At 40.9% G+C, this 27,955-nt stretch overlaps 1 protein-coding gene and 1 long non-coding RNA gene across 4 annotated transcripts in view; one reads left to right on the top strand and one right to left on the bottom strand.

Moving 5' to 3' along the window:
• LOC133766567 (uncharacterized) overlaps positions 1-20,673 on the bottom strand; it is a 31,879-nt gene extending 11,206 nt beyond the window's left edge. The window contains exons 1-2 of the long non-coding RNA XR_009866724.1: positions 20,502-20,673; positions 14,402-14,471 (exon numbers count right to left, since the gene is read on the bottom strand). This is a non-coding gene — a long non-coding RNA (uncharacterized LOC133766567). The remainder of the gene's footprint in view (positions 1-14,401; positions 14,472-20,501) is intronic.
• A 1,553-nt stretch (positions 20,674-22,226) lies between these two features.
• ROCK1 (Rho associated coiled-coil containing protein kinase 1) overlaps positions 22,227-27,955 on the top strand; it is a 157,511-nt gene continuing 151,782 nt past the window's right edge. Inside the window, exon 1 of one of the 3 annotated variants that reach the window (XM_062201441.1) lies at positions 22,227-22,489. In XM_062201441.1, coding sequence (XP_062057425.1) covers positions 22,397-22,489 — 93 coding nt within the window. In that variant the 5' untranslated portion in view covers positions 22,227-22,396. The remainder of the gene's footprint in view (positions 22,490-27,955) is intronic. The other 2 variants (XM_062201440.1, XM_062201442.1) reach the window with 2 other exon arrangements.

The raw sequence follows: 27,955 nt of genomic DNA, 5'->3' as shown, positions 1-27,955 counted from the left end.
AGACATCTAGGGAGTGAATCAGCAGATGGGAATACTCTTTATCTTTCTGTTAATCTGTTTTATCTTTCTCTCTGGCTCTCAAACAAACAAATAAATATTTTTAAAAAATGGTTAATATGGTAAATTTTATAAGTACCATGTGTTAACTGCACAACTGGAGCTACATATGGTAAATTTTACATGAGAATATTTTCCCACAATAAAAAAAAATTAGAGGAAAAATGCATATATAGTATATTTTATTTTTTTGACAGGTAGAGTGGATAGTGAGAGAGAGAGACAGAGAGGAAGGTCTTCCTTTTTGCCGTTGGTTCACCCTCCAATGGCCGCTGCGGCCGGCGCATCTCGCTGATCCGAAGCCAGGAGCCAGGTGCTTCTCCTGGTCTCCCATGCGGGTGCAGGGCCCAAGCACTTGGGCCATCCTCCACTGCCTTCCCGGGCCATAGCAGAGAGCTGGCCTGGAAGAGGGGCAACCGGGATAGAATCCGGCGCCCCAACCGCGACTAGAACCCAGTTTGCGGCACTGTAAGGCAGAGGATTAGCCTGTTAAGCCACGGCGCCGGCCAACAACCTCTTTCAATCCAGCTCTCTGCTGTGGCCCGGGAAGGCAGTGGAGGATGGCTCAAGTGCTTGGGCCCCTGCACTTGCATGGGAGACCAGGAGGAAGCACCTGGCTCCTGGCTTCGGATTGGTGCAGCGCGCTGGCTGTAGAGGCCATTTGGGGAGTGAACCAATGGAAAAAAGGAAGACCTTTCTCTCTAACTCTGCCTGTCAAAAAAAAAAAAAAAGAAAGATATCATGAAAATCATCTAACATTTGAATAGTAAACAACATACTTCTAAATAAATGATACGCCAGAGAGAAAATTTCAAGGGAAATTAGAAAATATTTTCAATTGAATGAAAATGAAAGCACAGCATATCCAAACTTATGGATCACAACTAGTACTTAGAGGAAAATTCATAGAATTGAATGATAATAAACAACAAAGGTGTTAAATCAATAGCTTAACTTTTAGCTTAAGGTGTGGGGAAAAGAGAAATAGGAGGTTGGACAAAGAGTACTAAAACACTAGATATGTAAAAGATTCTAATATTTCACAGCTATAGTTCACAACAACATATTACTACATAAAACAACTGGAGTGGAGAGGCTGGCACAGCGCTGGCATCTCATGGGGTGCTGGTTTGAGTTCTGGCTGTTCCACTAAAGCAGCAGACAATGGCCCAAGTCCTTGGGTCCCTGTACCCATGTGGGAGACCCAGAAGAAGCTCTGGGCTCCTAGCGTTGTCCTGGTCCAGCCCCAATCATTGTGGTCATTTGGGGAGTGAACCAGTAGATCGAAGATCTCCCTCCATCTCTCTTCTTGCTCCGTAACTCTACTTTCATATAAACAAATAACTCTTTTAAACAAAAGAAAACAAAATGAAACTGCAATAGAGGAAATGGTAGGTTCCAAATGGAGGAAGGATAGGAAGGTGGAGATGTTAATTGCCTGATTTGAACAGTTTACCCAGTCCGTGAGTGTTGAAATATTGCTCTGTGCCCTATAAAGGTGTATATGTATCACATGTTAATCAACAGTTTTAAAAGTTAAATATATATATATATATATATAGAAGAGCAAAAGATGCAAAGTAGAAAGAAGAAAATAATAAGTAAAAGAGTAGAAATTAGAAATGGAAACAGAAAAATGATAGGAAAAATAATGAAACCAAAAACTGATCCATTGAAAAGACCAGCAAAATGTACACTTTTAGCCAAACTGACCAAGAAAAAAAGATACAAATTACCAATATTAGGAATCAAAGAGGGGTCATCACTATAGATGCTACAGACATGACAAGGACAATAGGAGAATTAAAAAGTTCATCCCCAGAAACAAAACAATTTGAATGAGCACCTGGCTCCTGCCATCGGATCGGCGCAGTGCGCCGGCCACAGCGCGCCAGCCGCGGCGGCCATTGGAGGGTGAACCAATGGCAAAAAGGAAGACCTTTCTCTCTGTCTCTCTCACTGTCCACTCTGCCTGTCAAAAAAAAAAAAACAAAAAAAAAAAAAAAACAAAAAAAAAAACCAATTTGAATGAAACAGACCGATAACTTCAAAAACATAAACAGAATTCATTCAAGAAGAAATGGGTAACTTGAAGAACCCTGTATCTATCAAAGAAAACAAATTTAAGGCCAGAGCCACGGCTCACTTGGCTAATCCTCTGCCTGTGGCGCCGGTACCCTGGGTTCTAGTCCTGGTTGGGGTGCCGGATTCTGTCCTGGTTGCTCCTCTTCCAGTCCAGCTGTCTGCTGTGGACCGGGAAGGCAGTTGAGGATGGCCCAAGTGCTTGGGCCCTGCACCTGCATGGGAGACCAGGAGGAAGCACCTGGCTCCTGGCTTCAGATCAGCGCAGCGCGCCGGCTGTAGTGGCCATTTGGGGGTTGAACCAACAGAAAAGGAAGAGCTTTCTCTCTGTCTAACTCTGCCTGTCCAAAAGAAAAAAAAAAAAAAAAAGAAAGAAAGAAAGAGAAGAAAAAGAAAACAAATTTAAGACTTAAAAATTGCCAACCAAAAAATCCTCTGGATTTCAATAGCAAGTTATATTAAACATTTAAAATATTACAAAAATTACTCTCCCAGAAAGCAGCAAAGGAACGAATACTCCCCAATTTACTGAGGGTAGCATTACTATTATAATGAAGCAGATAAAAGAAAAAGGGAAGGAAAAGAAAGAGGGGAAGAGGATGAGATGCAAAGAAAGAGAATATGATCATACATACAAAAACCTTTTAAGGTATTAGCCAACTGAATACAGCAACTTATGAAAATAGATTTTTTTTGGGGGGGGAGGTTGAACCAACGGAAAAGGAAGACCTTTCTCTGTCTCTCTCTCTCTCTCTAACTCAGCCTGTAAAAAAAAAAAAAGTAAATAATAATACTTTATGAGAAGCTGGGAATTTATCTAAGGAATGGCTCAATTGTTGCAGATATTTGGGAAGTGAACCAGCAGATGAGGACTCTCAGTCTGTCTGTTTCTCTGTTTAAGCTCTCCACCCTACCCCACTACACTGCCTCTCAAATAAATAAATATTTATCCAAGGACTGGAATATTGGTTTTAAAAATTTTAATTAATTTGCTGTATCAACAGAATAAAAAAGAAAAGCCATATGATCATTTCAATAGAAACTTAAAAAACATTCAAAGTTGAAAGTCTAAGAAGTTTATCAAACAAAAAGAGAAGGAAACTTGCCCATTTTACTAGAGGGCACATATAGCTAACATAATGGTGAAAAACTGAATGCTTTTCCCTGAGATCAGGAATATGAGAATGATGGCCACTGTGATTGCTTCAATTCAACACTGTAGTGGAGGACCAAGCCAGTGCAATAAAAGAAAAAAAAGATATAAAATGAAAATAGATAGAAAATAACTAAGTAAATATTTCTGTCTCTGTTGGTTGACAACATAATAACCCAAATAGAAAACCCCAAAGAATGTATAAAACAGCTATTGGGGCTAATAATGAACATAGGAAAGCCATAAGATTCAATATATAAATATCAGTTTATGATTATACCTCAAAATGTTTATGGAAATTCATATATAGGTTTTTCATAATATGCATTTTCTATGATTGCTTTGAAGAACCCTTGTATCCATTGATTTAAAAAATTTTTGCACCAAAATAAACTTATCTTTTAATTCCACTGTCTATGAACTTTCTGAAGTACCCTCATTCTTCTATAAATCAGCAACAAAACTACTAGGAATTGAAAGTTGAGAAGAATACTAATAATAACCATATAAAATATGAAATATTTAGGTATACTCTAACAAAATATGTGTGATAAAATCTCCAAAATATTGATGAAGAAATAAAACAAGACCCAAATAAATGCAGCATACAGTGTATTCATGAACTGGAAGACTCAATATTACTGGGATGTCAATACTTTTCAAATTGATCTACAAATTTAATGTAGTCTTGTTAAAAAAAAATCCCATCAGGGTATTGTGTAGAAGTAGACAAGCTGATCCTAATATTTACATAGCTAACAAACCTACAATAACCAAAACATTTTTTAAAGATCGTTTAGTTATTTGAAAGAGTTATAGAGAATGAGAGATCTTCCATCCACTGGTTTACTCCCTAAATGGCCATAACAGCCAGGGCTGGGGCAGGATGAAACCAGGATCTTGGAACTCCATCGAGGTCTCCCACATGGGTACAGGGCCCCAAGCAATTGGGCCATTTTTCACATTAGCAGGGAGCTGGATCGGAAGTAGAGCAGCCAGGACTTGAACCAGCACTCGGATGGGATGCAGCATCATAGGTGGTGGCTTAAGCTACTGTGCCACAATGCAGGTCTCACCAGAACAATTTTGAAAAATAAGAGCCAAGCTGGAGCAGTGTATTTCATGAAACTAATCAAAACAGTGTAGCACCAGTAAATGACAAACATATAGATCCATTGAACAGATTAGAGAGCCTAGAAATAGGCTTACACTGAATTGGTCAGTTAATTTTTAAAAGGTGCCAAAAAAATTAAGTGCTCAAAAGATGGTTTCTATAACTGGTGATCAAACAATTTGATACCCATACTCAAAAAATAAGTATTTGGTAATTATTAAGATAATTTTGTTGTGAGCAATGAACATACTTCACATGATTTCAACTTACTTAAATTTGTTAAGGTTTGTTTTTTGCTGCACACAATTTAATTATTTGAGAAGCAGAAAGACAGAGACCTCCCATGTGTTGTTCATACCCCAAATCCCCAAAATGGCCTGGGGATTGAAGCTCAGAGACTCATACTCAGCCCAGGTCTCCCAAGTTAGGATCTACTTGAACCATCACTGCTGCTTCTCAGAGTACCAGGAAGCAGGAATGAGGAGTCAGTGGCAGAACCCAGGTACTCTGTTGTTGGACACAGAGCCCTAGCCAGTCTTGTAACTGCAGGACCAAATGCCCATCCCAGTTTCATGTATTTTAACACCTTGAACTTAGTTGTGTATTTATTTACAATTGTTATGTCTTGCAGTGTCCCTCCCTTTTTAAATTTTTAATAATATTCCTTGTTCTGAAATCTATTTTGTCTGATATTAAAATAGCCACTTCAATTTCTTTCAATTATTATTTGCATGATATATCTTTTCCATTCTTTTACTTTTAACATATCTATGTTTTTATATTTACATTGGTCTTTTTGAGGCCAGCATATAGATCTTTTTAAAGCCAAAATAACAACCTTAATATTTCTGTGTTGAGATCATTATGCTTAATATAGTTACTGGTGTGGTTGGATGTAGGTTTATCATTTTATTATGTATTTGCTGTTTATCCAGTCTTTTTTGTTCCCCTATTCTCTCTTTCATTATCTGCCTTCTTTTTGGTTGATTGAATAGTTTTATATTCCATTTTATTTTTTGCTTTCTGATTGCCAGTTGCTCTCTATTTTGGTTATTCTAGAAAGAAATTCTCAGTCTCAACATCTTCTACTGTTTTCCCAGGCCATAGCAGAGAGCTGGATTATCAGTGGAACAGCCGGGATGCGAAATGGCACCCATATGGGATGCTGGCACTGCAGGCGGCGGCTTTACCCACTACGCCACAGCCCCCCCTATTGTGGTTATTTTTAAGAGTCATCAAGTCATTATGGGTCCCCAAATGCCAGTGACAGCAGAGTTGGGCTGAAGTCATAAGCCAGGAACTCAATTCAGGTCTTCCACATGGGGGACAAGGACCCAACTATCTGAGTCATCACCTGCTGCCTCTCAAAGTGTCAGAAAGCTCAAACCAGGAGCCAGAGTTGGGACTCAAACCAAGGCATTCTGATACAGGATATGGGCACCCCAATCAACATTTTAATCACTACGCGAAATACCTGCCCCTTGTAAAATTGACATAATGAAAGGATGAGGTCTTAGAGATCACATGGTCCAATGAGTCTCCCTTGATTGTTGCCTGAGATAGGCAGGGGATAAAAGTGCTATGGATAGATAATACTAACCAAGTATATTCTTAAAATAACTGACCAAAGTCAGGCTTCAAGCATTCCAGTTATGTTGCGAGGTCTGATATCTTTTCTTAAACTCTTCTTCAGTGGGTAGCTTTGCACAAACATCCTTTAGTGATGCCTAGGACAGATATTTAGGAATTATGCTACTCTGAACTCTAGGCATTCCATGGAGCCCTTTCAGAGTCAAAAGTAGTAGGTCCTGAGTAGACTTGCTAGTACTAGACTCTGCTTCAATTAGAGCAGCTCAGTTTTATCTGTTTTTCATAATGGACTTCTGTTATAAGATGTCATAACAACTAAGACATATTGGTAAACACAACAAAATAAAATGTAAGAAAACAAAACCATAGAAAAGCACCAATTTCTAGTAAAGAACCTGGGATCAGCAGTTAGCAGTATGAGGTGATGCTTTCCCTTTCTACTCCTATGATGTTAGTAAAATAGCTTACACATTAGGTAGAAAGTAATGATAACTACTGAGGAGTTACCAGAGATATTAGGAAAGGTTCAGAGCAGTAAAGGTGTTTCTGGTCCCTTGTATTTCAAAGTGTTTGAATGCTCGAAATGCATTGGGTTTTTGTACTAGACACCTTCACTGCCAGAATACACCAGCTCGATGGCTTAAAGTTAGTAAAATAAAATGATACTAATTTACTTTATCCCCTTTGAAGGATATTTGCTTTTTAGAAGAGGCTTTGAAAAATGAACTAATACTTAACTCAAAGAGACTGTTTTAATACTTGTGTTTAAGGAGGCTAATGGGATCTTCCTTGGGTTTCTTACAATACACAGATTATATAAAGGAAGTGAAATACTCTTGGTCCAACATTTAGGGGTAGGATGGTGAATGAAGAATAATAGCAACTAATCATTCTCTTCCCAGCCTTCTAATAAATATTTATGAAGTAATAAAAAAAGAAAATGCAAAAAAACTCCAAAATACAGCAGAAATATAAAAGAGATTCCTAGAAGTATTTCTATTACTAAACTTTCAATAGTGCCAAATTAAGAAGTAGAAGTGATATCTGGGCTGGCGCCACGGCTCACTAGGCTAATCCTCCACCTTGCAGCGCCGGCACACCAGGTTCTAGTCCCGGTCGGGGCACTGGATTCTATCCCAGTTGCCCCTCTTCCATGCCAGCTCTCTGCTATGGCCAGGGAGTGCAGTGGAGGATGGCCCAAGTGCTTGGGCCCTGCACCCCATGGGAGACCAGGATAAAGCACCTGGCTCCTGCCTTTGGATCAACGCAGTGCGACGGCCGCAGCGCGCCAGCCGCGGCGGCCATTGGAGGGTGAACCAACGGCAAAAAGGAAGACCTTTCTCTCTGTCTCTCTCTCTCACTGTCCACTCTGCCTGTCAAAAAAAAAAATTAAAAAAAAAGAAGTGATATCTGATGCATACAGCATCATTTGAATTAGGGAAACACAGCTGGAAAATAGGAAGAGAGAATTTTGTGACAGATCTTCCTTCTGCTCCCCTTACTGACTGCCCATACTTTGGAACACAGAGCTTCATTGATGAGAAAGTTGGGCAGTTCTGAACAGATTTCTGAATGGTCAGGGTATCTCTTCCCATCAGTGACAGTAACTCTTAACTCAGTTTCTACAATTCCCAGTGCATAATAAGGCTAAGATAAACAGAACAGAAATCATGGGATAGAAGCAGCCCTCTCAAGGTAAAGAGTTTTAGGTAAGTTAAAGGTAAAGGAACAATAAAAGTCATGAAAGTTGGGAGTAGAGATTTCATTTACCACTCATTGAAGATAAATACAGTTAAATTTTCTTGGTTAAACATTCATTTTCTAATAGAGAATCAGGAAGCAATTCTATTTCGTTTCAAAGGAACTACACAAGATAAATGCCTGTTAAGCAATAAAAACTGGAGAGCTTGAGGATGTCAAATCACAGAGTATTAGATAAAAGTCCATCAGTACCTAAGTTAGGTGGTGAGGGAAATAAGAAAACTCTGTAACTTATCTATTTTCAAACCTGGGCATAGATTATTTCTCTTACAATTCAAACTTGAGAAAATAAGAAAAATAAGAGTGTAGTCTTTAAAAAATATCATCTGCAGTATAAGAAAAACAGTTTCCTAAGAGCTGAGAAAAAAGTTCTAATGCTAATTTTTTACAGGAATAGGAAGAAATTTTAGGGAGGAGGAAGAAGGGTTGGAGTGTGGGTGAGAGGGAGGGTTGGGTGTGAAGCATCATTATATTCCTAAATCTGTATATATGAGATACATGAACATTTTATACCTTAAATAAAATTTTAAAAATTTTCAAAAAATCTTTATGCCTATCAACAGATGAAAGGGTAAACAAAATGTGGTAAACAAGTATATGTACTATGGAGTATTATTCAGCCATCATAAGGAATGAAATTTTTACATATGCTCCAACATGGATGGAATTTGAAGATACTATGTTAAGTGAAATAAATCAGTCACAAAAGGACAATTATATGATTGCACTTATATGAGATAAAATAGTCAAGTTCGACAAAAGTAAAATAGTAATTTCCAGGGGCAGAGAGAGGAAAGAATAAGGAGTTAATTTTTAATGGGTACACGGGGCCGGCGCTGTGGCGTAGCAAGTGGGGTCGCTGCCTGCGGTGTTGGCATCCCATGTGTGCACCTGTTCAAGTCCTGGCTGCTCCACTTCCGATCCACTCTCTGCTATGGCCTGGGAAAGCAGTGGAGGATGGCCCAATTCCTTGGGCCCCTGCACCCACGTGGGAGACCCAGAAGATGCTCCTGGCTCCTGGCTTCAGATCCACGCAGCTCCAGCCGTCGCAGACTATCAGGGAGTGAACCAGCGGATGGAAGACCTCTCTCTCTCTCTCTCTCTCTCTCCGTCTCCTCTCTCTGTGTAACTCTGACTTTCGAGTAAATAAATCTTTTAAAAAAATTTTTTTAATGGGTACAGAATTTCACTTTGGGAAGATAGAAAAATTCTAGTAATGAATGGTAATGAAGACTTCCCAGCAATGTAAATGTACTTAAAGCCACTGAACTGGACACTTAAAATTAAATTTTATGTTAAGAATATTTTATCACAATAAAAGATGTAAAAAAAGTGAAAACCAAAGAGGTAAGTTACAGAATCCCATTTTCATGAAGTTTAAAACAAGACAGAACTAATCTTTGGTGATAGAAAGCAGAATATTGATTTGGGGTAGGTTACAGGAGGTGGTAATGAGGAGCTATTTGGGAGTTTTGGTTGTTTTATTTGGATAGTGTTCACATAGATGTATACCTATGAAAAATCCACTGAATTGTAAGATTTCTGCATGCTACTAGATATGTTACTTCTTTTGAAAAAAAAATCTGCGCTTATGAAATAGCAATCAGCTATTAAAAAGAAAGAGTAGGGGCTGGTGCTGTGGCCATTTGGGGATTGAACCAATGGATAGAAGATCTCTCTATCTCTGTAACTCTGCCTTTCAAATGAATAAATCAATGAATCAATCTTTTTTTAAAAAGTACATAAGTGGAGCCAGTGCTGTGGCGTGGTGGGCTAAGCCTCCGCCTGTGGTGCTGGCATCCCATTTGGATGCCAGCTCTAGTCTCTGCTGCTCCTCTTCCAATCCAGCTCTCCGCTATTGCCTGGGAAAACAGTAGAAGACTATGGCCCAAGTCCTTGGGCTCCTGCACCCATGTGGGAGATCTGAAAGAAACTTCTGTCTCCTGGCTTCAGATCTGTCCAGCTCAGGCTGTTGCAGCCATTTGGGAACTGAACCAACAGATGGAAGATCTCTCTCTCTGCCTCTCAAATAAATAAATTAATCCTAAAAAGAAAAGTAGCAAAACGTAAGTTGGTTTATTATAAACTTTTCCCTGGGACCAGTGCCGTGGCATGGCAGGTTAAAGCCCAGGACTGCAGTGCCAGTATCCCATATGGTCACTGGTTTAATTCCCAGCTGCTCCACTTCAGATTCAGCTCCCTGCTAATGTGCCTGGGAAAGTAGCAGAGGACAATACAAGTCCTCAGTTTCCTACACCCATATGGGAGATTCAGAAGCTCCTGGCCCCTGGCTTCAGATTGGCTCATCTCCAGCCATTGCAATCATCTGGGGAGTGAACCAGTGGATGGAAGACCACTCTCTCTGTCTCTACTTCTCTCTGTAACTCTGTTTTTAACATAAATAAAAATAAATCTTAAAAAAAACTTTTCCTCAATGGCAGTAAGTCTGAAGAGTTAATGGAGCAAATCTAATACATTTTAGGGCAAAAATTTATGAACAAAGCAAACTACAGCTTTCCATGTTGATATTATATGAAGAGGTAATCTTATATATATAAGATCCCACCTAAGTATTCTTTAATTTAAATTAAAGTTTTACTTTAGACCACTCAAAATGAATCAAAATTAAACTCAAGAAAACAGTTTGTCTACAAGGACTAGAAACAAATATAGAAATCAAATAGAGAGAAATAAATATAAGTATCAGTAGTGATTTAGTTACAAATCTGAAATAATATTGTAAACTTGAAAGGGAAGATTACAATGTTTTATAAAAGAGAGGAAGAGAAAGAGAATATGCTGTTTCTCATCCGAATTAGAAAGCTTCCAAAGTTATAGTATTTTTTTCTTTTTTCATTTATTCGACAGAGTTAGTGAGAGAGACAGAGAGAAAGGTCTTCCTTCCGTTGGTTCACCCCCCAAATGGCTGCCACGGCCGACGTTGTGCCGATCCAAAGCCAGGAGCCAGGTGCTTCTTCCTGGTCTGCCATACGTATGCAGGAGCCCAAGCACTTGGGTCATCCTCCATTGCCCTCTCAGGCCACAGCAGAGAGCTGGACTGGAAGAGGAGCAACTGGGACAGAACCAGAGCCCCAGCCAGGACTAGAACCCAGGGTGCTGGCGCTGCAGGCGGAGGATTAACCAAGTGAACCACAGCGCCGGCACCCAGTTATAGTTATATTTTAAAATGTATGATTAGAGAAATGTATATTCAATATTGCTTATATTTCAAGGTGATTATTCGTGGACTAAAAACAAGAATTCTAAATCATCACAGAAGCAAAAGGAAAATAAGCTCAAGGTTATGCAGAAAAATACACAAAACATAGGGCTGGCACTGTGGCTTGCAGGTAAAGCTGCGCTCCAGTTCAAGTCCTGGCTGCCTCACTTTCAATCCAGCTCCCTGCTAGTATGCTTGGGAAAGCAGCAGAAGATTATTCAAATCCTTGGGCCCCTACACCCACGTGGGAGACCCTGAGGAGGTTCCTGCTTCAGATTGGCCCAGCTATGGCCATTGTGGCCATTTGGGGAGTGAACCAGCAGATGGAAGATCTCTCTCTCTCTCTACCTCTACCTCTCTGTGACCCTGCCTTTCAAATAAATGAATAAATCTTTAAATAAATAAATATATATATGTATATATATACAAAAAAACTAAGAAAAAATGTTTTAAAAAGGAAGAGTAAACAAAACCACAATTGTAATGAGCTCTTCACTGAAGAAACTGCTGAATGAAGAAACTATTCAAAAACAGAAGAATAAAAACAAACAACTCAGGAATTATTTATGCAAAAGATTATTTATTGCAGGATTGTTTACAGTAGCAAAAGATTGGAAACCACATAATGTCCATCAGGATACTGATTAAATTTTTGTGTATGCATATGGTGAAGTACCCTGAAGTTATTAGAAAGAAACAGTTCCATATTTTTACTGGTATAGGACAATATTCAAGATATATTGTTAAGATAAAAAGGGAAAGTATCATTGAGAAAAGTTTACAGAATAAATGTGAATATGATTACATAACTGATCAAAGAATACAAGAAACTGAACAGCCATTGCCTTTTATGAAAGGAATTAGCGGCCTATGAATGGATATGGGAAGAATTTCCTTTGATTGTATACCCACTGTATTTTTTGAATGGACAGGTATATATTGTTTGAATAATGTTAGAAAGCTTACAGAATATAGGTTGGAACAGGAGCTACATCTTACTCTCTGTTAGCTCTGAAAGTTACTATATGGTTACTATGCCATATTCGCCTTGCATGCAAGGAAAAGCAGAAAAAGACAGTTTATATATATAGGGAAAAGAATAAAATAGACCTACAAGAAACAACGAGGAGAACTAATAGGCCTGGAGGGACTGACAGGTATGCTTGCTTCGTCTGAACTACCCAGCTCCTGGTTTCAGTACCTTCTGATGCCCAACTATAATTTCTACTTTATTTATTTCTGTTTGAAAGGCAGAGAGACATAGATCTTCCATCTGTGGTCCACTTCCCAAATACCCACAACATCTAGGGCTGGGTCAAGCTGAATCCAGGACATGGGAACTCAACTCAGGTTTCTCAGGTGAGTGACAGAGAGCGAGTTGCTATCTCCTCTGGTGCACACTACCAGAAAGTTGGATTGAAACAGAGCTCAGATTCAAACTCAGATGCTCTAATGTGGGATGAAGGCTTCCCAAGTGGGGACTTAACTGGCACCCCAACACCTACCCTTACACTTTCTACTCTTGCTAAAGTTGGTTTCTGTTTTCTTCAACTACCATGACAAACCCCTTAATACCTTGCTAATAAGTACAAATAGGAAAATCCTAAATAAACCAATAGAAAGTAGAATTCAACTGTATATTTGAATATGTGAATGTGTGCCTATGTATGTGTTATCTCCAGAACTACAAGAGTAATGTAATAATAGGAACTTTACAAATATATGACACGTACTCCTATCATTAGCTCAAGTAAAACAAAAGCTACTTAATAACTTCAACATACACAAAAAGATCTTGATAAAATAGTAAACACATTCCTAACAAAGTTTCAAAACAGATTGGAGAGATGGTGTTACATGGGACTCCTCATAATTTTAATAATAGACAGAATGTAACTATTTCAATTCTTACTGTAATTTGATTACTTCAGGAAAAGGTTTCAGTTTGGTGTACTAACATATACTTTTTTTAAAATTTTTTTATTTTTTTTGACAGGCAGAGTAGACAGTGAGAGAGAGAGACAGAAAGGTCTTCCTTTTCCGTTGGTTCACCACCCCCCCTGCCAGTGGCCACTCCAGTGGCGCGCTGTGGCCAGCGCACCGTGCTGATCCGATGGCAGGAGCCAGGTGCTTCTCCTGGTCTCCCATGTGGGTGCAGGGCCCAAGGACTTGGGCCATCCTCCACTGCACTCCCAGGCCATAGCAGAGAGCTGGACAGGAAGAGGAGCAACTGGAACAGAATCCGGCACCCTAACCAGGACTAGAACCTGGGGTACCGGCTCCGCAGGCGGAGGATTAGCCTATTGAGCCGCGGCGCTGGCCTGAAGCACCAAAGTTTTAAATGTTGATGAGTGCAGTGGGTTAACGCCCTGGACTGAAACACCAGCATCTCATAAGTAATCTTAAAAAATAAGTGCATATGTTATCCTTCACTGTGTATTTCCCCCTTAAAAAAAAAAGCATATGATGTAATAGATACGTTAGTATTTGATGGATGTTAATATATCAGTGAATAGACACTGTTAAAACATGAACACACTTTTATCTGTTGGATTACTCCCCAAATTTCAATAAGGGTCAGGGTTGGTCCCCCAGCCAAAGCAGGAACCAGTTAACTCAATCCAGGTCTCCCACGTAGTGGGAAGGATCCAATTACTTGAGCCATTACTGCTCAAGGAGGGAGCCTGCATTAGCAGGGAGCTGGATTCAGAAGCCAGAGCTGAGTATCGAATCTAGGCACTCCGATTTAGGACATGGTCATCTTAACCTCTAGGCCAAAAGCCTGCCCTATTTCCTAAGTTTTAAATTGTGCACCATTCAGAATAGGATGATGAAATCTCACTCTGCTGCTCCAGGCCACTGTGATGTGAATCATCCATTTGTATATGCTACTCAACCGTTAGTTACTTGGTAGTCATCTTGGTTATCAGATCAACTGTCTCAGTTTTGCAGTGTTTGTAATCAAGTAACCTCATTTTACTTAATGGGAACAGGGCATAAGAGTAGTGATGCTGGCAATTCATATATGCCAGGTAGAAACCATAAAATGTTTCCTTTAAGGGAAAAGGTGAAAGTTCTTGACTTAAAAAGAAAAAACAAGTATGCTGAAGTTGCTAAGATCTATAGTAAGAACAACTCTATCCATGAAACTGTGACAGAGGAAAACAAAATTTGTGCTAGGTTTTCTGTTGCACCTCCAACTGCAAAAGTTATAGCTATACTACAGATTGTTCAGTTGAGATGCAAAAGACATTAAATATGTTGGTGGAAGACATCAACAGAAAACATGTTTCAATTGATGGGCAATGTGTTACACCAGAAAGCATCAAGCCTATGTGAAGACTTTAGCAAGGGATCCCATGAAACAAACAACACCAAACCATTTACTATGAGTAAGGGATGGTTACAGTTCAAGAATAGGTACCTATTATTGCATAGCATTTGGTACTCTCCACAGTTTCAGACATCCACTGGGATTCTTGGAATGCATCTATCTGTGGATCAGAGAGAATTATTGTAATTCTGAATTGAGATAAATTTATGTGTACAGGTTTATAATAGCACTATTTATAGATGAGCAGAGTAGTGATTAAATAAACTATGGTAACTTTCTGGAATAGAACAAAATACAAGTATTAAAAAAGTAGATAGATGCTAAACAAAAAAAACCCAGTGCACAAGAATTATAGATACAACATGTAAAACAAAGGTTTGCAGAAGGAAAAAAGGTTAAAAGGAAAACTCCAAAACATCAATAGTTATTATAATTGAGTGGTGGGAATATGGGTGGTTTTATGTTCTCTGATTACTTCCCCATATTTTCCAAAAATTTTAAAATAAGCATGAACTATTTTTATAATAAAAAGGAAAACATGATTATTGCTTTTAAAGTCCTAGCCTATGCCCTAGGGAATGTATGAAGTAGCAATAACAAGAACACATAAACAAAAACAAATGTATAAATTCAACTAGCAGAATATTTACACTGTCTGCAACTAAAACGGGGTAAAGTGCACAAGGCCTTTTTTGTTATTAAGACAGAATACATTAGTGTATATGGGTGCCATTCATTAATGGGTCAGTCTGAGGAACTAGTAACTCTTCCAGTCATAGAGAATTTTAGGGAGGATGTTTTATTTCAGTAGGTATTTGACTAATGGAAGGGAGAAGAAAAAATGGTGAAATATCATGGTAAAATATCAGAAATAAACATTTTTTCTGTTTTCAGGTGTTTGGTATGGAAGTCCTTAAGTTGGGACTGAGATAAGTGATAAAAGTTGTGATGAGTAAAAAAAGGGAAGTACATATTGGGTGAAGAGACTGCCACTGCCAAAAAAGGCAATTTACCAACTTCAGGGCCTTAAAAAGGAAGATGTAAAAAGCAATGGGTCAGAAAGCACACATGGGCTTGGAACTTAGTGGAGTGGTGCTGGGTAGCAGGGAGAAATTTGGATAGAAGGCTGATGCAAAAAAATGAGAAAGGGTATGTAACCAAATATATGCATCTATTATTATCTCCTTGATATGGGATAATCTCCCTTATTATTGTCACACACCCAACATCTTGAGGTTTCACAAACGCAACAGCTCTCACTCTTGGAAAAAACTGTAATATCATCCATTTGCATACTTGTACTTGAGAATGTGGGATCTTCAAGACAGCAATGGCATAAAGCATGGAAGTAATGGCTTTATAGAAATCTGTTTCCTTCTTTTTCTCCATTCTGTTTTAGGGTCAATGCAAGTATTTTTGCAGTTGAATGGAATAGCAGCTCTTAAGAAATAAAAAACAGATGTTAGAGGAAGGCATTCCAGAGTGAGTCAGAAGCCTTAAGGGCTTGAAGCACAAAGCTTGCTCTACACTTTTCCTTGCTGAAATCTCAACAGATGCCCACATCCTCAACTCTGCCTAGGCAGCACCTAGTCTACAGTAGACCTAAAAATGTCAAAATACATTTACTCCCAAGTCTGAACGTCCTGTGGAAAGAAAAGAAAAGCTTGGCTGACCTCAAAAGGAGTACACTTAGATAAAGGAACATATTCTTCCTGATTCACTTCTCAGATCTAGAAAAATATGTGCATATAATCTTTTGGGTAAATATTAATCATATAAAACCAACCTCTTGAAATAGAACTGAAACTAAATTTTCGCAACTTTCTGTTTACTAAAGTTGTTCAGAATCAAGTGAAGTTATTTTACATTAGAAAAATTCTAATGCCCGTTGGAAACTCATATTAAACATAATAAGTATCATACTTTCTTGGAAATGTTAGCTAGAGTTTCTATAGGAACTTCACCATATCACATTCTTAACACATTTGTGGTATACATTTTTGAAATAACATGCAATTTATGGTACCAAATTACAACTGATGTGCAATTTGTGGTATATACCTGTGTTTTTGAGACAGAATAGACATGACTATGCACTAAATTGAAGAAATATAAAAATATAGGTAAAATGTATTTATATGGGAATATAAGTTTACAATAATTTTTAAAATCTGAAAGTAGTCCTTAATTTGTTTGTAAAGCTTTTTTTTTTTTTTTTTTTTTGACAGGCAGAGTGGACAGTGAGAGACAGAGACAAAGGCCTTCCTTTGCCGTTGGTTCACCCTCCAATGGCCGCTGCGGCTGGCACACTGCGCTGATCAGAAGCCAGGAGCCAGGTGCTTCTCCTGGTCTCCCATGGGGTGCAGGACCCAAGGACTTGGGCCATCCTCCACTGCACTCCTGGGCCATAGCAGAGAGCTGGCCTGGAAGAGGGGCAACCAGGACAGAATCAGTGCCCCGACCGGGACTAGAACCGGTGTGCTGGCGCTGCTAGGCAGAGGATTAGCCTGTTGAGCCATGGCGCCGGTGTCTGTAAAGCTTTTACAGTTCTTTTGTATACAGAGGTTTTGTTGAAGTAGAGTCATTAATATGAGTTAATCCATCATTCCTTTACAATGCTCCATTGTGGACAGCTTCCCTTTATTGTAGGTAGTATAAAAAGAAGTATAAAAGATGTATATATCTCTCCATATATTTACCTAAGAATAATTCTTTTTCTGAAACTCAACTGTTCTGTTATCTATTGCTGAGAGACTACTGGAAAACTTAGTGGCTCAAAGCAGTAATCATTTCCTTATTTACTTATGATTCTGTTGTGTGGGCAGTGCTTGGAGGGAATGGCTTGTCTCTTATTCCCAGTGCCATTAACAGTGAGGGGCTGTTGGAATGGGCCATAAGTTTAGGGTCTCTGTTCTCAAGCTCTGATGAATTCAACAGTTATCCATGTGATTTTTTTATGTGGTTAGTTAGCTTGGGTTTCCTCATGCTAGTCCAACTTTCAAGAGCAAAGCTGCTAGTTGCTAAGTACTTTCAAAGACTAGGCCAGATACTGGCACAGTGCCACTTTAGCTGCATTCTATTGGTTAAAGCAGGTCACAGGGCCACAGCCCAGATTTAGTGTGGGAGGAACTCCACAAGGAAGTGAATGCCAGAACACAATTCATAGGGGACCATCTTTGGAGGCCAGGGTTCCCATATTAATGTTTGTGAAAGAAACTCTATAAACATAAAACTGAATCTATTTCCTATCAAATACCCAAAAACTAATGAATGCTAACTTAATTATTATTCACTATACAGAAATCTACACTAAAATATTTCTGATTTTTCCATGGTTTCTCTCAAATATGCCATATTCAAATTCTCTTAGCACTGCAATCTCTTCATTAGACTCTAGCATGAGTCCCAAAATGTTTCCAGATGTTTGAATTCCCAAATCCAGAAAAATTAAGATAGAACTAATTTATATGTTTGCAGAGTAGCCAACTTTGCAGTTTTTTTTTTTATCAACTAAGAACATTATAAAAAGTATCATCCTCTACAACTCTTGTTTCTAAAAGAAAGTATTTTTAATTTTTAGAAAAAGTAGTGAAGGCCGGCGCCGCGGCTCACTAGGCTAATCCTCCGTCTTGCGGTGCTGGCACACCGGGTTCTAGTCCCGGTCGGGGCACCGGATTCTGTCCCGGTTGCCCCTCTTCCAGGCCAGCTCTCTGCTATGGCCAGGGAGTGCAGTGGAGGATGGCCCAAGTCCTTGGGCCCTGCACCCCATGGGAGACCAGGAGAAGCACCTGGCTCCTGCCATCGGATCAGCGCGGTGCGCTGGCTGCAGCACGCCTACCGCGGCGGCCATTGGAGGGTGAACCAACAGCAAAAGGAAGACCTTTCTCTCTGTCTCTCTCTCACTGTCCACTCTGCCTGTCAAAAAAAAAAAAAAAAAAAGAAAGAAAGAAAGAAAGAAAGAAAAAAAAAAAAGAAAAAGTAGTGAAGAGAATTTCAGATTAAAGGAATGTTTTAAATTAGATCTGTTTATAAATTATAAACTACATCTTTGGTCAGACAGCTTTGTGAATTATACAAAATATGGAGTGCTTCACAAACTTTCTTATCTTTAGCAGAGGCCATGATCACCTCTGTATCACTCCAATTTTAGTTGTACATGTGCTGTTCAAGTGAGCACTATATTCTAATTCTAATTCTTTATTCTAATTTTGCTGCAAGTTATAAAAATTCCACCAATGGCTGCCACTGCTACTTTTTTGTTTTTAAAGATTTTATTTATTTATTTGCCAGCTAGAGTTAAAGAGAGAGGGAGAGACAGAAAGAAAGATATTCTATTTTCTGGTTCACTCCCCAAATAGCCACAATAGCTGGAGCTGGGCTGATCTGAAGCCAGGAGCCAGGAGCTTCTTTCCAGTCTCCCACATGGGTGCAGGGGCCCAAGCACTTGGGCCATCTTCTACTGCTTCCCCAGGCCATAGGAGAGAGCTAGATCAGAAGAGGAACAGCCAGCACCCCTATGGGATGCCAGTGCCACAGGCAAGAGGCTTAGCCTACTATGCCATTGCTTCTTGGACCCAGTGTTTAGGAACCTCTAGTCAAGACAGTGTTAACTGAACATTGTTAATGCCCTTTTTACTCTGAACTTCCTAACATCATTTTACATCTTTCCCTAGGGATTATAATCATATTGCAAATTCTATATTCTTTCTTTTCTTTTACATTACATGAAATCATTTAAATCTGCGCCAATGCAAATAATACAACTGTTAATGCTTGTTCCTGTATTAGAATTGGATAGTGCTAGCACAGTTAGTAGTTAGGGAGTTTGAGTTCCACAGTCTGTCTCTGTTCCAATCTGCATCTGTCATGACTTAGGGCAAGTTAACATAGCCTTTTTGTACCTCAGATTCCCATCTGTGATGGATGCATAATCATAGCAGAATTGCTTCTTGGCCTTTTGGCTAAGATCAAGTGAAGAAATACTAGGTGTTGGAGCCAGTGTAAAGGGTAAAGCCACCTGCAGTGCCAGCATCCTATATGGGTGCTGGTTCTGGTCCTAGCTGCTCCACTTCTAATTAAGACCTCTGCTATGGCCTGGGAAAGCAGTAGAAGATGGCCCAAGTCCTTGGGCCCCTGCACGCACATGGGAGACCCAGAGGAAGCTCCTGGCTCCTGGCTTCGGATCAGCGCAACTCTGGCCATTGTGGCCAACTGAGGAGTGAACCAGTGGATAGAAGACCTCTCTCTCTCTCTCTTTTTGCCTCTCCTCTCTGTGTAACTCTTTCAAATAAATAAATAAATAAATCTTGAAAAAAAAAATACTAGGAAGAAATACTAGGTGTAAAGTGTAAAGCATATGGAGTCGGGCCCAGCACATGGTAAATAATCAGTATGCAATATAATATTATATTTTTACTTATACATGTCATTAGTATTTTGCAGTTATACTTAGGATCTTCACATACTTTAAGGGTAATCTCAAATATCCACAATGCTTTGGAAGAGATTATTCACAATGAGAAAATAGAATTTTAAATTTGGAAGGGAATCTAAATACCGTATGATTTTGTCCTATTACAGGTAGCAATTTTTCAAATTCAAAATATTGATATAGAATTCATCTGTCATGGTAAAAGACAAGTAGTAATGTGTTACAATCATCAAATACTTTGTAGATAAGTAAAATATATAGGCTGTATGTATGTTTCTGGTAGCTTTGCTGGTTTGCTTATCATTCCCACTTATATTTATCAACACCAGTCACATGTTGTCTTAGCCACCCATTTGTGGCCTTTTTCATTTGTGTCTAAGTGGAAAGCAACATAAGATTCAGTTCTCTGAAAAACAACAAAATTCCTAAGACTACCTAAAAATGGTAATAAAATAAAGGACAAGCAGAGTTTAGGAAATTTATTTTAGGGCAACTGCCAGGTTTATTTTAAGCTCTATGCTTAAAAATAAATCTAATTCACATGACTGACTTAAAATACTGCAGCCAAGAAAAGTCACTGCAAAAGCATTTAATGAAATACCTGAAATTTAGTTGTCATCTTTGCTATGATTTTTGTGGACTTACTTCCCATCTTGATTTATACAGAGGATTTCATATGTAAATATTTCTTGCATCTAATAAAATAAAAATAGAAATAGACATTTTTCAAACACTATGTTATCCTAACCTCTGACTCACATTATAAGGTTGGTTGAGTGGTCAGATGCAGTACAATCGTTTTTATGCAGAAAGACAACTGGTTCATTTGTAGCATTTTTCCAGGATGGGGTAAAAGATCTATGTTTTCTATTCCTGGCGATCTTTAATTTGACCTATGAGCAAAAATAAAGACTGATTAAGTTACCGTAGATTTCCCGCAGAAAGCCGTGGAGAACAATTATCCCCAGGTTGAGTAATACGTCTTTCACCCCCTCACACCACAGTCGATGAAACAACTGAACTAGCAGGGAAATGCCCGTGATTTTCATGTCTTACATTAGTTCTGGTAAAATCACAATCGTAAATTTCGCTCGTTCCCCATCCAGGAGAACTTGGGGAGAGGGCTTTCCTGACGTGAGAGCACATGAACGACTTAATATTGATTTTTTCCCTCTGCGATTTTCTAAGATTAAATGACGCTTGACTTCTGTCAACTTTATCTTCCGGAGTCAATATTTTAACTCTCCCTTGACCGGCACGCCCGGCTTGGACCGACTGAATGCTTGGGGCTCACGTGGGGCCGAAGATGAGTACCACCGGTGCTAAAGTGCTGGGACCTGCCGGAGAAAACACATCTTGCCTCCAACAGAAGCTAGCTCCACAATAAACAAGAAAAGCGAGCACCTTTTCCTTCTTGTCAGAGTTCTCTGGACGCGCTGCAGCCCAGAGGAAGCCGAGCGGGGGCAGCTGCCAGGGCAGCGACCAGACACAGCGAGAGCCTCGCCCCCGCTCTGACCTCCAGGACCGCTCCAGAACCCTGAGGGACGCCCCAGAGCCGGCCGGGGCGAGGACGTTTGGCCCGCCGAGCCATGTGCTCCTCCCCGCCGCCTGCCTTCTCCGCGCGCCCGCGAGGCCTCGGCCGCGCCCCGCGCCCCGCGCCCCGCCCCGCCCTGCCCTGCCGAGGCGCCCGAGTGCGCGCGCGCGGGGCCCCGGCTGGTTCCCCTTCCGAACGTCCGCGCCCCGCATGCGCAGTCGGCGCCGGCGGTCTCCGTTTGTTTGAACAGGAAGGCGGACATATTAGTCCCTCTCAGCCCCCCTCGCCCCACCTCCCCCAGGCATTCGCCGTCGCGACTCGCCCTTTTCCCGGCCGGGACTGCAGCCCCTCCCAGAAGCTCCCCCACCAGCAGCCGCCGGGACCCGACTATCTGCTGTTTCACCGCCGGCTCTTCCAGCCTTTCCTAGTCTCCATCGGGCACCGACCTCGCCCTGCCCCGCCGGACACCGCGGCAGCCACCCCAGCAAGCGACGGGACAAAATGGGAGAGTGAAGCTGTCCCGCGAGGACCACCTCTTGGCCGAGACCGATCGGTGCGTCGGGCCGGGCCGAGTAGAGCTGGGGATGCGGCTCTAGACCGCCTACAGCGCCTCGGAGCAGAGCGGGCCCGTGCCGTGGCCCAAGCGGCGGCTGCAGCTGGCACAGCTCCTCACCCGCCCTTCGCTTTCGCCTTTCCTCTTCTCCCTCCCCGGCCGCCCCGAGGGAGTCTCCACCCTGCTTCTCTTTCTCTCCCTTCTCCTGCCCATCCCGGGACGGGAGCCCCTCCGTGGCGAAGGTGGCCGAGGCCCGCTAGGCTGAAGCACCTCGCGGGAGCGACGGGGCTGGTGGCGACGGCGCTGTCGGCTGTCGTGAGGGGCTGCCGGGTGGGATGCGACTTTGGGCGTCCGAGCGGCTGTGGGTCGCCGTTGCCCCCGGCCCGGGGTCTGGAGAGCCGAGGTCCCCTCAGTGAGGGGGAGGAGGGGGAACCGGGCGCACCTGGTGACCCTGAGGTTCCGGCTCCTCCGCCCGGCGGCTGCGAACCCACCGCGGAGGAAGTTGGTTGAAATCGCTTTCCGCTGCTGGTGCTGGTACGAGGGTATTGTCACAGCAGCAGCAGCAACATGTCGACTGGGGACAGTTTTGAGACTCGGTTTGAAAAAATCGACAACCTGCTGCGGGATCCTAAATCGGAAGTGAACTCGGATTGTTTGCTGGTGAGTAGTGAGTGCTGGTCTCTTCTGCTACCCCGGGGTTCTGCGTGGATTGCCTCCCTCTCGCTTTCAGTCGAGTTAGCCGCCCAAGGCGGCCTCAGGTGTGCAGAATCTGTATGGAAAACGCCAGATTTCTGTCTCCCTAGAAATGTTGGGAGTACCACAGAAATCTGGCGTGGCCCTGTTTACCATTTGACCGGCTCGGTGCTAACGACTCTCCGAACGTTTAGTTCTGACTCAGCTCATCCGTGCACAAAAGATACTGCTGTTGCAGGCATCATACAAAAAGTTATCACGCGTCAGAGCTGCTACCTCTATAGTTTGTTGAATGGCGATTTTAGTGGGATTAATCGTCCTGATCGGTTTGACAGTAACCTCGGCAAGATTACTTTGCATTTACAGAGACTTAGCTCCTAAGGGGTTTACTTTTTAGACTTGGAAGTGACTAGAGAATCGATATTGAAGAAGTGATTTTTGAGCTAAAATGTCATAGGTGACGAGTCAGAAGGAACTCTGCCGAACTTTTAAGTGTAAAAAGTCAAGATAACTGATCATAGGTCATCATCATGTTAACTTCTTTTACAGTGTTACAAAATTACCACACAGATATTACAACTGCCTTTTTTGGTAGTGTTGTACTTGAACTTGTCATTTGAAAAGCATTTCGAGGAGGTTTTTATGCTATGAAAAATCACCAAAATCGTTTTGTGAAAATCATTCAGTGGTTGAAGGCATATGCAGTTATCTATAACTAATTGGGATTAAGCCTGGTCAGTTTCTTCTAATATCAATAGTTGCACATTTTGTGTTTCTCCTTTTACTTTATTGAACAACTAAAAATTAGTGATTTTTGTCTGAACAAAAGTACATACTTTCTAAAATAAAGTTTCAAGGAATGTGTGTATATGTGTAAGATTTTACACTCTCTAAAGATAATTAATGTTAGATGTGCACAATTTAGGGGATTAAAATTAGGGAGCAAAGTGCTGGTCAGATAAAATAACGTTTAAAAATTACATGTTGAACTAGTGGAAAATTACTTAGATTGCTGAAAATCAACATACATTTCAGTTACTTTGAATCCCTGTGTATACTTTTTCAGTATGTATGGCTTCATGAGGAGGTTTCTCCCCAAACCTTTCAAAATTACTCTAAGCATCCTTGACTGTGAAATAAGGCAGTTGTGGACTGTAGATTTGAAAAATCTCATCCACATTATGGATGCTCTTCCCTTTGAGAAACAGTAAAGAAGGTTGATGCTTACTACAATTTAAAACATTTTATTGAATGAGAGAAGTGGGGGGAATTAGAATACATCTTTCTAGTAAGAATTTTATAACTTCCAAGAAATCTAAGATGTCTTTTAATATTTATCCAGTTTCCATGTATCTTTTATTTTGCTTTTTGTTCTCCTTGTTCCATGAATTGTTTACACGAAGAGTTTAGTACCTTTATGTTTTTTTCTTTAGTTGTCTTCCAGTCTCCTTATAGCCTCATTTGGTGGAAACCTCAACAGATATTTGTTTTTTATTAGGAGAAAGAACCTCTGATTCACTCCCTAAATGCCCACAGTGGTTGGGGCTGGGCAGCTAAGAAACCCCCTCCCCCGCAGTGCTATCCAGGTGCCCCACGGTGGGTGGCAGGAGCCCAACTACTTGAACCATCACTGTTGCCTCCATTGCTGCCTCCCCTGGGTCTACATTAGCAGGAAACTGGAATCTGGAGCCAGAGCTGGAAATCAAACCCAGGTACTCCTGTATGGGAGGCTGGCATCTTAACTGATAGGCTAAATGGCTGCTCCTTCAACAGATATTTATTGAGGTGTGTATAATAGGAGGAGATATAAGTCATGGACTCTTTTCTTGAGAGTATAACCTGTTTAAGAAGACAAGGTGTAATCTCACATAGATATATAGAAACAAAGCAAAACACATCACAGATTGAGACTCTGTGGTAAATTCCCAATAATTATGTAGGTTACATATGGTTTTATAAAATGAAAGGAAATCCCTGTGGGTTCAGAAAGTCACAATATGCTATATAAAGGATGTATAGGATTTAGGTAGGGTGCTAGGGTGGAGAGGGGCAGATAGTGGAGAGTAACATAGAGGATGGTGACATGACCAACTATCACATGTTTAGGAAGATGGAAGAAGATGAAATTAGAAGTATTGATTAGGGTTGCATTTTGAAGGATTTGATTCTATTAGGCTAAAGAATGTAGATTGTCTTTATAAATATTTAATGGTCACAGCATGCTAAAGATTGTATCAGATGATAATATGGCAGAATAGGTTAGCATGGAAAAAGATTGGCGATAGTTTGAGATTTTTTTTTTTTTCCTTTATAGAGTAATAGTCCAAAATTGGGACATGAGAATGAGGAAGATAGAATTGATAGAACTTGATTGTCAGAGTTGGGAAGGAGAAGGGGAACCAAAGAGAGGACATTGGTCAGATGACTCTAAAAATGTTGAGCCTGGATTATGGAAGAATGGTGAAAATAGCAAAGTCAGGTTTGGAAAGCCCTTGGGAAGAATAGGCCTACAGATAAATTCAATTTTAGTTTTGTATGTGAGGGGGGTAGTGAGACAACTATGAAGAAGTGACCTGTAGACTAATAGAGATAGGAAACTGAACTCCTAATTACAAATAATGTTTTGGAAATCCTGCACAGAGGTGTAAGTTGAAATTAATATAATGATATGCGGAGATGCATAGAAAGTGAAGATAAAAGGTTGAACAAAGAGGAAGAATCAAGGAAGTAAGCAGTCAAGGCCTTCAGGATATAGACAGCCAGATACCACGGAGACCAAGATTTGTACATTTTGCTGGATCAGTCAACAGGCAGATTTATTTTTCCCCCTAGTAATCTTACAATCTTGGCCTCTGCTCTTTTTGAGTTCAGTTCCACAACTGTTTATTGATAACTATTATTGAAATTTTATTACCATATCAATTTGAACTTGGAAAAGATTGATTTCTCTTTGGAGACAAAAATTAATTTTCTAATCTCGTAGAGTACAGCGTGAATTTTCTTTGCATGCTATTTAATGTTTATCACTGAGCAGTCGTTCATTTGTTTATTCTACCATTCAGAATAACTTGTCAGGTCACTTCACTTTTTTCTAGTGAATCTTTTCTTCTTCCCTGTCTGAACTTTGAGCCTCTCATGTATTATGAGGACAGTTGCCCTTTTTCATTGGTTTCTTATCTGTCTCTATTATTTTGACCTTTGTTGATTTATGTAACTGATATTTTAAGTATATATTAGGTAGCATGTACAACACTATAGCTCTAGATTTTTTTGTAATTTAAACTAGGTTATCATATTCTTTACTTCTTTTAGTAGATTCACTCTTCAGAAGTGAAACCTTCCACACCTTTTGGTTTCAGAAATTTGCTGACAGGTCTTTTTAAACTACCTTGTCCTCGTCTTTGGGGTCCTTGTCCTCGTCTTTGGGGTCCTTGTCCTTGGGGCCCTTGTCCTTGGGGCTGCCGCTGTGGCATAGATTAAACCTCCACCTCAAGTCCCAGCTTCTCTACTTCAAGTCTAGCTCGCTACTAATGTGCCTGGGAAAGCAGCGGAAGATGGCCCAAGTGTTTGGGCCCCTGCACCCATGTGGGAGACCCAGAAGAAGCTCCTGTCTTTGGCCAGGCCCTTGTGGCCATTTTGGGAGTGAACCAGCGGATGGAAGATTGATCTCTCTCTCTCTCCCTCCCCCTTTTTCTCTTCCTCTCCCTCCCTTCCTCTTTCTGTCTCTTTCCTCTCTCCTTCCTTCCCCCTTCTCTGAATCTCTGCCTTTCGAATGAATGAATAAAATTTTTTAAAAGATTTTATTATTTATATGAGAGGCAGAGTTACAGAGAGAGCGAGAGACAGAGAAAAGTCTTCCATCTGCCAATTTAATCCCCAAATGCCTGCAACCGCCAGAGCTGAGCTGAATCGAAGCCAGGAGCCAGGGGCTTCTACTGCTTTCCCAGGCCATAAGCAGAGAGCTGGATAGGAAGTGGATCAGCCAGGACACAAACCGGCGCCTGTGTGGGATACTGGCACCACAGGCAGAAGCTTAGCCTACTGTGCCACAGTACTCTCCCCTAAATAAATCTTTTTTTTTTTTTTTTTTTTTTTTAAGATTTATTTATTTACTTGAAAGAGAGAAAGTTACACAGAGAGAGGAGAGGCAGAGAGAGAGAGAGGTCTTCCTTCTGCTGGTTGACTCCCCAGTTGGTCGCCATGGCCGGAGCGCTTCTTCCTGGTTTCCCATGCGGGTGCAGGGGCCCAAGGACTTGGGCCATCTTCTACTGCTTTCCCAGGCCATAGCAGAGAGCTGGATCGGAAGTGGAGCAGCCGGACTTGAACCGGCACCCATATGGAATGCTGGCACTGCAGGCAGCAGCTTTACCTGCTCCGCCACAGCACTGTACCCCCTAAATAAATCTTTAAAAATAAACACTTCCTTACCCACAGAACAGCTTTTTTTGTTGAGATACTATGATCTGTTTTTTTTGTTTTGTTTTAAGATTTATTTATTTGAAAGGCAGAGTTAGAGAGGAAGGAGGGCTAAAGAAACATATTTTCCAACGGCTGGTTCATTCTCCAAATGGCTGCAATAGCCATGGCTGTGCCATACTGAAGCTTGGAGCTAGGAGCTTCTTCCAGGTCTCCTGCATGGGTACAGGGGCCCAAGAACTTGGGCTGCAGTTGCATTAGCAAGGAGTTGGAACATACATGGAGCAGCCAGAACTCGAACCGGCACCCATATAGGATGCCAGCATTGCAGGTGGCAGCTTAACCAATTACACCACAATACCTGCCCCATGATTATATTATATTAGTAATTATAAAAAATAACATAGCTAGAAGAACCTGATAAGTGGCTGTCCAACTTTTTTTTTTTTTTTTTTTTTTTTTATTTATTTGAAAGGTAGAGTTATTTACACTGAGAGGGAGAGACAGAGAGAAAGGTCTTCCTTCTGTTGGTTCACTCCCCAAATGGCCGCAACGGCCAGAGCTGTGCCAGGAGTTTGAAGCCAGGAGCCAGGAGTTTCTTCTGGTCTCCCACAGGGGTGCAAGGGCCCAAGGACTTGATCCATCTTCTACTGCTTTCCCAGTCCATAGCAGAGAGCTGGATTGGAAGAGGAGCAGTGGGACTAGAACTGATGCCCATATGGGATGCTAGCACCGCAGGTGGAGGATTAACCTACTGTGTCACCATGCCAGCCCCTGTCCAACCTTTTCTTGAACACCTATTATTTAATTCAAGAACTAAATAAGTATTTTTCATATTATAAATGGTAAAATAGTATGCACATGCTATTTTTTTTAAGATTTTATTTATAGCGACCGGTGCTATGGCCTAGCGGGTAGAGCCACTGCCTGCAGTGGTGGCATCCTATATGGGTGCTGGTTTGAGTCCTAGCTGCTCCACTTTTGAATTAGCTCTTTGCTAATGTGCCTTGGAAAGCA

The sequence above is a fragment of the Lepus europaeus genome, chromosome 9, assembly GCF_033115175.1.
Source record: "Lepus europaeus isolate LE1 chromosome 9, mLepTim1.pri, whole genome shotgun sequence".
NCBI lineage: Eukaryota > Metazoa > Chordata > Mammalia > Lagomorpha > Leporidae > Lepus > Lepus europaeus.
This window is presented reverse-complemented; position numbering and strand designations above follow the sequence as displayed.